General features: G+C 47.5%; 1 protein-coding gene across 2 annotated transcripts in view; it reads left to right on the forward strand.

Annotated features, from left to right (window-relative positions):
* iglon5 (IgLON family member 5) overlaps nucleotides 1-11,829 on the forward strand; it is an 89,937-nt gene extending 78,108 nt beyond the window's left edge. The window contains exons 4-8 of one of the 2 annotated variants that reach the window (XM_077012441.1): nucleotides 603-764; nucleotides 5,457-5,588; nucleotides 5,950-6,070; nucleotides 6,250-6,401; nucleotides 7,603-11,829. In XM_077012441.1, the coding sequence (XP_076868556.1) occupies nucleotides 603-764; nucleotides 5,457-5,588; nucleotides 5,950-6,070; nucleotides 6,250-6,401; nucleotides 7,603-7,703 (668 nt within the window). In that variant the 3' untranslated portion in view covers nucleotides 7,704-11,829. The remainder of the gene's footprint in view (nucleotides 1-602; nucleotides 765-5,456; nucleotides 5,589-5,949; nucleotides 6,071-6,249; nucleotides 6,402-7,602) is intronic. The other variant, XM_077012442.1, reaches the window with a different exon arrangement.
* Nucleotides 11,830-12,474: the final 645 nt, after the last annotated feature.

The following is a 12,474-nucleotide window of genomic DNA, read 5'->3' on the forward strand; positions in this document are numbered from 1 at the left end:
CCCAGCTTCTCTGCTCTGATTAGTGGGCTGCTCAGAGATGATCGTGTTGGTTTGATACTGTGTTACCCTCAATTTTAAGGCTTCATATGATATCACAGAAAAATAATTACACCCTCAAGTTACTGAGCCACTAGGAATGACCCTGCAGTGGGTCCAGTTTTTTTTGCTTTATCACTAAAAGTGGCTTTTGTCTGGAGAAAGGCTGATGAAAACAGGCAGTCCTGCTGGAGTATGCCAGGCAGTGTATATTCCTTGGCTGTCTTCATTAAAGCTCTGATGATGGGCCATTTAAATTCAAGAGCCATCTCGTTATTTGTCTGCAGTTATTCATGAATCTTCGCGACAGGGTTTCCATACAGCACAAGTGCTGAGGCCATTGTTTCTGGGTAGGAACGAAGGAAGGAAAGAAAGATGGTCAAAAAGATGGAAAGAATGAAGGAAAGCATCAGAAAGTGATCAGTTCTGTTTTGGTTTTGTTTTAGGGTTTTTTTTTTTTTCTTGACCACCTTTGACATTCAACAGTCCATTGAGACAGAAGAGGCTTCGCCCGAATATGTCTCACGCGTGTCAACCGATAAAACCTTTGATCTGCTCTTTCGCAGTGCCAGCAAGGATAGTCAACATCTCTCAGGACAAGTCGGTTAACGAGGGGGACGACGTCAACTTGTTCTGCCTGGCTGTCGGGCGTCCTGAACCCACCATCACCTGGAAGGACTTCAAATGTGAGCAACGCGCCAGCGTCCGCTGCTCTAAGGCACACTTACGTGGGCATCTCCGAATCACATCACACTTAATTACAGCCGTACCCACAACAATAATCATCAACATCTGTCACCATCACTGCTGCCATGCCATACTAATAATCATGGTTGTCATTAAGGTACTATTTATAGCCTCCATCAACACTGATATAAATCGTATTCATTACAGGTCGTTATGATAAAGCACCTACTAAAATCATTATCGGGTGGTGGGGTTTTTTTTTTCTGTGTGTGTGTGTTTGTTTTTGGTAAGAAATATGATTGTGTGTCGGAGTGGGTGGAAACCTAGTTTTAAACATTCATTTGCAGTCCGTCTTAGTGTTCGGAAGCTTGTCCTCTGGTATCAGCTGCAGCAGAGGAACACGCATAGACACATGGTCATACACACATAGGCACATGGTCATACACATATAGGCACATGGTCATATACACTTAGGCACATGGTCATGCACATATAGGCACATGGTCATATACACTTAGGCACATGGTCATACACATATAGGCACATGGTCATATACACATAGGAACATGGTCATACACACATAGGTACATGGTCATACACATATAGGAACATGATCATACACACATAGGTACATGGTCATACACACATGGTCATACACATATAGGAACATGGTCATACACACATAGGTACATGGTCATACACATATAGGAACATGGTCATACACACACATACACATATAGGTACATGGTCATACACACATAGGCGCATGGTCATACACTCCGATTTAGTGTTAAAACACAAGAAAAAGAACCAGTCTTGGGGAATGGAGTAAGAAATAACAGATGAGAGGAAGTGGATCCACATTCAGAAGAAAATGAACCACTTATATTTTGATGGTCTTTTGCTTTTTCCTTTTCTAATCTTAACCTGGATTGAATTTTGTTAGTTCTGGAACACAGCAATAAGCAAACAAAAGGTCAATCAGAGTTCACCTCCAGTTGACCCTTAGCTTCTCAGCTGGGCCCCAGCAAAACTTCACAGTCTCTTGGCGAGACTCCAGATTTTCAAATCAGATTACACTAGACTTTATCAAACACAGCTACATAAATATGTCTGCAAGATCCAGTATACAATATCCAACATTACACATAACAATACACAATGGGACCAAAAAAAATGTAATTAGCATCCCTATTTCCAGTGTGCATCAATCAATCTCTGGAGTGTACAAGATAATTTAATTACATGCCCATCTGTTTGACTAGATGTCTCGTTTCCAGTGTGTTTCTGTTCTACTAACTCCACTTTGTACCATTTAATTTCTAGTGTGATACCATTAACCGGTGCATCTCTGCATTTGGAGTGCTGAGGGGTCCGTATTTAAAGGCTAATCCCTCATAGTGTGGAGGATGAGGTCCATGCTAGTTCTTTGTCTGTGCACAGACCTAGTTATCCTGACCAAAGCGGGACGGACGGCAGCTGAGGTGCCTCAGCTCTCTCCCAGCGGAGAGTGTGTGCTGTGGCCCTCGCTTTGCTGCACACCCTCATCCCGCATATCTCTCCACTCAGCACTTTCAGCTACACCCAACACCCCAGCCCCACCCCCACTAGGACACGGATGGGGAGGGGGGACTGAGGAGAGAGAGAGAGAGAGAGAGAGAGAGAGAGAGAGAGAGAGAGAGAGAGAGAGAGACTGAGGTGGAGATAGAGAGGGAGATGGAGAGAGGCATGGAAGTGGAGAAAAAGAGGGGGGTGAAGAGAGAGGGAAGTAGGTGGAGAGGGAGGTGGGAGAAGAAGGCGGAGAAAGAGAGGGACGGAGGTGGAGGGACGGAGGTGGAGAGAAAGGGAGCTGGAGAGAGGGAGGGGGAGAGAGAGTGGTAGAGAAGGATGGAGAGAGGCAGAGAGAGGGAGGGAGGTAGAGAGGGAGGGGGAGAGAGAGTGGTAGAGAAGGAGGGAGGTAGAGAGAGCAGGAGGGAGGTGGAGAGAGGGAGGGGAAGAGAGAGAGAGTGATAGAGAAGGATGGAGAGAGGGAGGGAGGTAGAGAGGGAGGGGGAGAGAGAGTGGTAGAGAAGGAGGGAGGTAGAGAGAGAAAGAGGGAGGTGGAGAGAGGGAGGGGGAGAGAGAGAGAGTGGTAGAAATGGATGGAGAGAGGCAGAGAGAGGGAGGGAGGTAGAGAGGGAGGGGGAGAGAGAGTGGTAGAGAAGGAGGGAGGTAGAGAGAGAAAGAGGGAGGTGGAGAGAGGGAGGGGGAGAAAGAGAGAGTGGTAGAAAAGGATGGAGAGAGGCAGAGAGAGGGAGGGAGGGAGGTAGAGAGGGAGGGGGAGAGAGAGTTGTAGAGAGGGAGGGAGGTAGAGAGGGAGGGGGTGAGAGAGTTGTAGAAGGAGGGAGGTAGAGAGAGAGGGAGGGATGTAAAGAGAGAGGGAGAGAGGTAGAGAGAGAGGGACAGAGGTAGAGAGAGAGAGAGGGATGTAAAGAGAGAGGGAGAGAGGTAGAGAGAGAGGGAGGGGAGAAGCAGGGCTGCATTGTTATTCCAGAGGAGTGGCGTCAGCTCAGCCGATGGCTGTCGGCACAGCGGTGAGGCGAGAGGAGCCAATCCCACACCCAGAGACGCAGAGAACCATCTGGACCCGCAAACCTGAGCCCGCAGGGCACCAGACAGCCTGACTCAAACGCTGTCAATCATTCAGCCAAGCCCACCCCCCCACCACCCCTACCCACCCCTCCAGCCTTAGCCACACCCAGCAACAGTGTCCTGCTGGTAGGCACACCCCACTCCTTCCTGCTGTCAGACAGGTGTCCCGCCCACCCGATTTGAGATGAAACGCTTTATCAGTCATCGACAGCCTGAAGACACTAGCAGTCTTTCAAATCTGCCACTTCATCCCACGCATGAAGGGTGGGGGGGTTTCCGCACAAACAACACAGGCTTGTCAGAGATAAGTATCGTGGGTCGTGGGAAGCAGCAGCTCTGTCCATCAGTGTTCTCATACACTGCTCCCACATCCATACATACACACACACACACACACACACACACACACACTTTTTTCACCGAAACAAGGCACTTTTTTTTAAATCCATAAACACATCACATGCGTCACTTCAGGAACAGACCCCTACCAAATCTCTCAAAATGGCGCTAATACAGAGTGACTGTAAAGGGTGCACGCTTTACTGGCTAAATATCCCTCAGAAAAGATTTCAGATAAAAGTTATAATGGAGCCTAAGGAGGCTCTATGTCGCTCTCTGTATGAGTGAAGGTATATCGAACCATTACTGTAGCGTCTCTATAGCTGCCGGAGGGGCTGCGAAGCATAGCGGCCTGTTCAGTCAGTCAAAAGCGTGTTTGGCAGCTGTGTCAAAACAGAAGGAGCAAATCGGGAAGAATACGGAGACGTGCTTAGCAGGTGTCAGACTCTTCTCACATTCTCGCCTTTTCCGTCTTCTTGCTTATAAGCGTCATTGAGAAAATAATAAATTGTTGCTCGAGTGAGAATGACTCTTACTTAAATCTAAAAATCCATTGCCGTGATCTGATACTTTTTTTTTCATATTCGGTCTCGCCCTGCGGCTCCACACTAGAAGAAATGATCGGGGGGGGGGGGATGTGCATATTTAATAACTTAATGGAATGAGTGAATAACGGAGACACAGTTGAACCCCGGCGAGTCCTCGCGACGGCGACGGCTGCAGCTGCAAATAATCAGCTCCAGTTCAGTGGCTGTGCTAATAATCCGCCGGTATAATCTTCAATTAGAGCCGCCGCGGACAGACACCAGTTCCCTGGCGTGGCTTTGTGAATTGAGACGCGCGACGCCTGCAGTGGACGGCCTGCGAGTTAGTTTTGTTGAGCGGCAGGTGTAAAGCAAAGCGAATTTCAAGTGGTTTTTGTGATTAATGCAGTTTTTTGCCCCCCCCCCCCCCCCCCCCCCCCCCCCAGCACCCCAGCTAGGCTTACACGTCTCATTAGAAGAGAGCGTAGCACGACGTGTAGGATCACGCTTCTGGCAGACAGTGAGATGTTCATGTCGGTGTAGGAGGGTTCTGGTGGCTCTCTGCCTGGAGAACAGCTGAGCCACGAGTGGAATTTATCACAACTTTGTAGAGGTCTACCATGTTTTACAACAGAGGTCTTCAACTCTGGACCTCAGATCCAATTTGTGGTCCTGAATTCTGATATTATAAAACATAGGTATTCTGATCGCAGCCTCCACGGAGCTACTACAGATTTCCTCATTCAAGACTGAAATTGGAATTGAGGTGCAGAATTGAAGACTCTTTAAAAAGTTTCAGAGTTCCCTGTGACATCCAAGGACAGACTGTAATCACCATGGTGATGATAGCCTAGCTTATCACGAAATGTCTTTTACCTGGATTAATCAGAAAAAAATTTTCAAGATTTTTTTGTTAGTTTTTGATTCATCACAGTTAAAAAATGAAATATATATATATATATATTCATGATGGACACAGTCCAACTATTTGAACTCAAACGTGACCTAATTTGGCCTGATTAAGATTCAACAAATAATGTTTGATTGAACATGCTAGCGATAGTGAAAGGCAGCAGCCACTAATTGGAATGGGATGCTAATTGTTTTTGCAAATGCATTACTCTTTCATTATTAGCAACATAAACAAGATTGGTGCAGTCGGTTCTTTTAACATCCTCCTGAGTGAGTGCGGGTGATCCCTGAGCCCCGTGTCTGTCGTCTCTTCTGCGTTGGCCACAGATGGTCGGATGTACGAGGGCGAGTTCTTGGACATCACAGAAATCAAGCGGCACCAGGCTGAGGAGTATGAGTGCATCACCAACAACGGTGTGGCCCCGCCAGACACACGCCGCGTCAAGGTCACGGTTAACTGTGAGTCTGGTCACACACGCGCACACACCAGCATTTTAATTTTAATTTGTTTTCAGAAGGATGGCCTCTTTTTAAGCTTGTTTTCTGCAGCGCCCAAAAGCATGTTAACAGCCACTGCCACAGCTGGGATGGCAGAGAGTGTCTGTTTATATGTTGGGAGAAGGTGCATCAGTCCAAAACCTTTCAATGAAAAATGACTGAAGAAAAATTCTCTCTTGGAAAAAATATTCTCCTTGGAATACTCCTCCCCACTTTTGCTTCAGTTATGTCCCAAAAGGTTTTACTTGGTGATGAAATCAAAATGCCAAGCAATGTAGATGTAGGGTCCTCCGCTAATCTGACTGTCCCCCCTCCCCCGCAGACCCACCCATAATCTCAGATGCACCCAACACACCGGCCCAGCTAGGGAAGACAGCCATCTTGCGCTGTGAGGCCATGGCCGTGCCCACCGCATCCTTCGAGTGGTACCGGGACGACCGCAGGTAACCATCTCCACGTCGCGCTGAGCACATGTGTGTAAGGCGCCCCGGCGTTCAAACGCCTGCGGGAACTTGGCGTGACCTCAAGGGGGCGCCGGTGCTGCGTGTCGTGCCATCAGTGCTTCTTACAGGGGGTCCTCGGCTCTGACGTGCATGCTGGTTTTGTGTGTCGTCCTTGGCAGACCTCTGGAGAGTGACAGCACACTGAAAATTAAGAACGAGAAGACACGCTCCCTGCTCCTCTTCACCAACGTCACGGACAAGCACTTCGGCAACTACACCTGCTTCGCATCCAACCGCCTCGGGGCCTCCAACGCCAGCATGCTGCTCTTCAGTGAGTACACGCTCGCTGCTCCAGACGTCTCGAACAGACACTCCTCCACAAACTCAGGAAACCACAGAGCTGCGGAGTCGAGAGAGCATAAATACCCCTGGGGGGCAGATGCCCTATAAGAGGCCGCGGTGGTTGAGGGGGCTCGCTTCCTGTTCACAAAAGCTTGCGTTTTTCACACTCGCTGCCAGACACGAGCGCAGCTTCATATCACGTCCGACTCACGAAGCGACTTTCGCATCACATGAAATGTGAATTTTTGTGTGAGTGTGTGTGTGTCCTCGAGCATTAATCATCCCTTCTTTAGACGTTTTTTTTTCTTTTCCTTCCTGGCTCAGTGGCTCTGTGTCTCGCTGCATTTTACTTGTTTATTTCTCCTCATCCCTCCATTCTCTGGGCCATTATGCCATCTCGTTCATTTATCGCAGTCTCATTCTCACCCTGCTCTGTCCTGCTTCTCCAGGAAGCCATCATTCCTCCTCTGTATTTCGCTCTTTCTCTCCGTCTCATTCTGTTTCTCACCATCCTCAGTGAGCGATATCGTCTGCTGCCCAGCTCCTCTCCCCCTCCTCATGCCTGTTTCAATACAGCACATTACTGTAGTGAGTCTTCCATCTGTGTGTCTCTCTTTCTCTCCGTCTCTCTCTCTCTCTCTTATTATCTCCACGAGCTTCACCTCAGCAAGTCACAGCAAGCTGCTGTCAGTCTCATACATCTTTTGGCTGATTGGTGCTGGTGCCTCCACCCTCTGCCTCCACCCCATATCTCCTCATCAGCGCTCCTTCTCTCTTCATCTCCTCCACCTCATTTTAAAAGGAACAATGACCACCTTCTTTCTCCGTGCTCCGGCGGCTAAACCAAAGACATAAATATTTCCTGGAGGGTGAGATGACATGATCATTCTCCCTGCAGTCCTCTAACACTTAGGGCCTCGTTCTGTTTTACAAGCGTCCACTGACCACTCATTCACCGTCTGTCTCAGCAGTTCACAAACATACACCACATAGGCTGCGTATGCTAAACGTATCCTCGCGTTTGACCTGGTCTCCACTGGCTCTCAGGTTTCCTGCCGATCACGTACGCTACAATGAACAAAAACACAGCAGTGCAGGGAAGTGTGTAAGCCCCACCCTGGTTGGGGGTAATGGAAGCCAGTTATCCTGCCTCTCCCCGCCGCTGACGTGTGGCCTGTCTTCGTCCACAGGGCCCGGGTCGGTGTACAACGGAGGGGCCTCGCTCAGCGCCTGCCTGTCGGGACTCGGTTTCTGGATCAGCCTGTCCGTCTCTGTCCTTGTGAAGGTCTAAAACTCCACCGCCTCGGAAAAGGAGTCTTTAATTACGAACCCATCACTGTGAACAAAAACCGAATTATGCATTAACCCAGGAGCCATCGCTACATCACATAATCACGCCCCCCCCCCCCCTCGTCTCCTCCCCTGATCCACTCATACCCGCCTCCGCTCCTCGTCCGCACCAGCCACTGCCTCTCCCCCTTCTCCTCCAGAGAAGCTTCTCCTCTTTTTTCCGACGTTCCAAGCCTTCGCGTGACGATGAAACAGCATCCACGCTACGAATGCGGACACGCGCGAGGCTGCGGTACGTAGTGGCTGGAGAACGCGTCGCCCTCTTTCCCCCGTGTCTCGTCTCCGCGCGCAGGGCATGCTGTTTGATATGTTCCCGTGTTTGTGAACACTGTAAAAGTTCTGGTGTGTTGTAAGGAGGGTGATGATGACGGTGGTGACTCTAATAAGCTGTCTGAGGCTGTTCACCAGCAGGCCGACGGGCCTACACCTCGCCACTTTCAGCCCAGCCATCGGAGTACGCCATGCTGCTTTCCCACACAGCTGCCATGATTGATGTCAAAACTCACCCTCCCTTCCTGTGCTAAGAATCAGCTGTGTGTGGTGAGGGGGGTGTGGGGGGGTGTGGGGGCCCCCCCCATCATCTTCTCCTTTTGCTTTGGCTGGAGGTCATGACCCCGCATGTGACCCAAGTCCAGCTTTCCAGTTCCACCGTCTCCTTCCAGCTGCGTCACCAAGTTTGACACCCTTTCACCTCCAGTGTAAATATATATGCAGTAGAGACCATCCCATATTTACAGCGTCCAACATGCACCCACAAAAAAGAGAAATGGAACAGCCCCCCCCCCCCCCCCCAAAAAAAAAAAAAAAATTCCCATCTGCCTCTCTGTTTCAGTCTTTTTGGCTTGGAGGTGATGTTTCTGGTGTCTCCTGCCCTGAAGCAGTCGCTCACTCTTGTCGCTTGTTGATAGCATGTACTGGTTAGAGATGTTCCTGTTGTGATCTTCATCCAAGTCCAACGCTCTTCTTCCTCTCTAGCCCCTGCACTGTGTACATTTAATCTGCAAAACCTACTGCTAATTACTCTTTTGGTGTTAATAATGATGAAGACAATGATGATGATGTTAATAAGTATTCAAATAGATATGATGATGATAAATACATGTGAGAAAAAAAAACAGAGCCATGTGTGCGAAAATATTTTGTACTTTTGCTCTGGTGAAGCATTCATCAAACGAAATGTTCAGTTTTTAAAAGTGTTGTGCTCTATTTTGCCATGACAAGCTTTTTAAAAACAAGTGAATTGACTGAGTCAGCTCACTCAGAAAGGAAGAAGCAATCAATGAAATGTAATATACATTTTTTAAGGCTCTGTACTGTATTGGGTGTACCAATATTTCATCCAGTCATTATGGTGTTACCTTCTCAAACCTGTCTTGATGACATGACCAAAACCTCCCACGCCATTAGAAATCCTGAACACCCCTTTACAGCCACCCCTAATCCCAGCCCTAATCCCATCCCCCCAAAAAATCCCAACCCTGTGTGGAGAGGGCTCTAGATTAGTGGGGAATAGAGATGTAATTAGCTAACCGAGTTCTTCTCGCTTAGCAAAGGGACTGCCATTTTCTCTACATCCCTCCATCTGCTGAGGGACAGGGCTCATAAATCAAGCTCAATCCAGACACTGACAGCATCCCCTTCAAGGACGATGGCATCTCGGCGTGCCCAATCTCAGACCCCGCGCGGACTAATTATCCAGCGTTTAACAGCGCGTGGTAGAGACGCTGCAGCCAACCACAGACCGGCGTGACGCATCACGCTACACTCGCGCGTGCGAGCAACCTCACGTCGTCCCTGCATGAAAGCATGCGGGAGAACCCCGGCGTTAAGCCACGCCCCCTCGGTGCTGTAAATAGCATGATATGACGCAGTCGCTGCCCAGCAAGTTCACTAATTTCATTTAAAACAGCAATAACCCCAAACTAAAACGTCTTAGAAGTATCTAAAACATGCAATTGGAATAATCTGTTAAGTGTGCTGAACGGAATGCTGTTATTCTAAACTAATCGAGAAAGTGCTGTGAGTTTAAATGCAGTGATGTGCATGTGATGTGTGTTTTATCTTAAAGAAAGGGACCCATGAGCTTGATGCGCTCTGTCATAAACCTGCACCTGAGATCTGACTGTAGTGTTTGGTCCGGGCCTGTATGTGTATATGTACCTGTGCAACCCTGAGTTCTCTCCCTCTCTCTCTTTCTCTCTCTCCCCCTCTACAACCCCCCAGTCTCTCCATCGACCTATTTATCCGTCTTTCTGTCTATGATGTACAAATCTGAATTAATGTATAGTCACAAAAACACACACACACTTGCATGCACCCCACGTTCATGATTGTGTCCAGAAAACCGTGATGGGTTCACTATTTGAAGCACAAAAGCAGACCCATGCTGTCTCCATCGCTAGTTCCTCATACTGCGTCATCTCCGTCTCTGTGTCTGTCTCTGTCCATGTCCTTGTTCATGATCATGTCGTTCATGCAAAGCTCAACGGTCCATGACAGACATCCATGTGAACATATTTTCTCCACAAGAATAACTAACCAAAAAACAAAAAAACTTAACGAGTATGTCACGTCTCTCAATGTGGGTTCAAAAAAGGCATGTAAATGTTTGTAATGGGTGGAGTTTTAAAACATAAATATACACATAAATATGTGTGGGTGGAGAATTACATGGACTGGTGTTGTACTGGAGTAAGTGTGCGCTGTGGTACTGCGTATTGATTGTTAATCTTAAAGATTTGATTTGACTTCCCTGTGGAGAGGAGTGATGGTGAGAGTGTGTGAGCTGGAGGTCTGGTTTGGAGCGGGGAGAGAGGTACTGGACAACCCCCAGTATGAGTGTGTGCTAGCGGTCTGGTGGTAGGAGCTAGTCCTCTCTCTGATTGGTCAGCTAGGGTGAGATGGGCCGACACTGACCGGACAGTAGAACCCCCGTGTACGAAGGCTGTGAACCGAAGGTATTGGACCCCAGCACAGCTGCAGGGAGACGCTATCGAGACGCTATCGATCTTTCCGGTGTCCACACAAATTAAAAAGCAGTAAGTGGGAACACACCACTCCTCACCCACCCGAAGCTTAATCCAGCAGTGAGTCGGTCTCGTGCTGTCTGTGGTGTCAGTTCACCCTCCCGGACAGCAGGAGGCAGCGGCAGGCACACCGCTGCTCTTTCATTAGCTGTCAGGCATTTCTTTGTAAATAGCAATTCATAGTCATTTTTTTTTCCCACACTTTTGGTCTTGATACATTTTCATATAGGTCTTAACAGAAATGAGTCATAGCTTTGCATGATTAGAAAGGCATTGAGGATGGTAGGGTCTGTTACTAGATGTAATGTGAGTTTTTTATTTACTTTATTTAATCAAGTCCTCACCAGATTGTGTACCAGAATGACACCAAGACACTACTGGAGAATCAGCCAGTGCATTAATTCTATTAACATGTTTAAATCAATTTCCAGGACTTGTGAAAACCTCAGAGCATCAGTTCATATATTTGTGAGACTGAATCGATTCTTACCTTAAATCTGGACTGTAAATGTTAAGAGAAGGACAATATATAGGATATTAGGAGTAGGGACCCATCTAAGAAACAAACCCCACTTATGCTTAATTTAAAACGTGTGTGTATGTGTGATGCTTATTGAATTCACCATAATAAATGACCACGTTTTTTGTTGTAGTAATAATGTTCACTGTTGCATTTGTATGTTTACATGAAATTATTATTTGTATTTAAATTTACCTATTATTACATTTACTTATTTAATAATTTAATAAAAAACTGACTTACTTTCTGAAAAATGTCAGTGCCTATCGATACTGTGTACCTTGAGGTATCTGTCAAATTGGAAATATAACCTAGAAAAGAGTAATGAGTAACATCTGGAGAACAGATCAGGGAAGCCTAACCGTGTGAATTAGCCACGAGCATCATTCAGAGTGGCCCATGTTTCAGCACTTATATTCAGAGATCAGGTTATCTGGTCATCAGGTGATGGTTAAACACAGAGAGGGGATTCATTTATAGTCTGCGATTTTGACAGATAAAAGAATACAATAGGAATTTGAATATATATATATATATATATATATATATATATATATATATATATATATATATATATATATATAGACAGACAGACAGATAGATAGATACAGTCATACAAACATGAGACTCTAACTCCCTGTGTTTGACTTCCTTTTCTTGACATGTGGCGTTTGCAAGTCATGAGTAGCTGTTTTAAAACTCCTTCACTAGTTACCCGTGTCCAGTGCACATAGGTTTACGTATGTGTTCAAACGTTTTAACCGTGCTCCACCTTTTAAACCAGGACTCGTGAAATCCCTCCTGCTGGGCACAAGCGAGCGTCTTCACTCCTAGCAGCTCCGGCAGCTCCCCGAACGTCAGGAACACATGCTGCTCTCTGCTGAAACGCAGGTCTGTGCTGTGACTCCAGCAGGACTGTGCTGTGACTCCAGCAGAGAGGCTGTGATTCCAGCCGGGTGGCTGTGACTCCAGCAGGGAGAATGTGACTCCAGCAGGGAGACTGTGACTCCAGCAGGGAGACTGTGATTCCAGCCCGGTGGCTGTGACTCCAGCAGGTAGACTGTGACTTCAGCAGGGTGGCTGTGACTCCAGCAGAGAGGCTGTGATTCCAGCCCGGTGGCTGTGACTCCAGCAGGTAGACTGTGATTTCAGCAGGGTGGCTGTGA

Source organism: Brachyhypopomus gauderio, chromosome 7 (assembly GCF_052324685.1).
Source record: "Brachyhypopomus gauderio isolate BG-103 chromosome 7, BGAUD_0.2, whole genome shotgun sequence".
NCBI classification, from domain to species: Eukaryota; Metazoa; Chordata; class Actinopteri; order Gymnotiformes; family Hypopomidae; genus Brachyhypopomus; species Brachyhypopomus gauderio.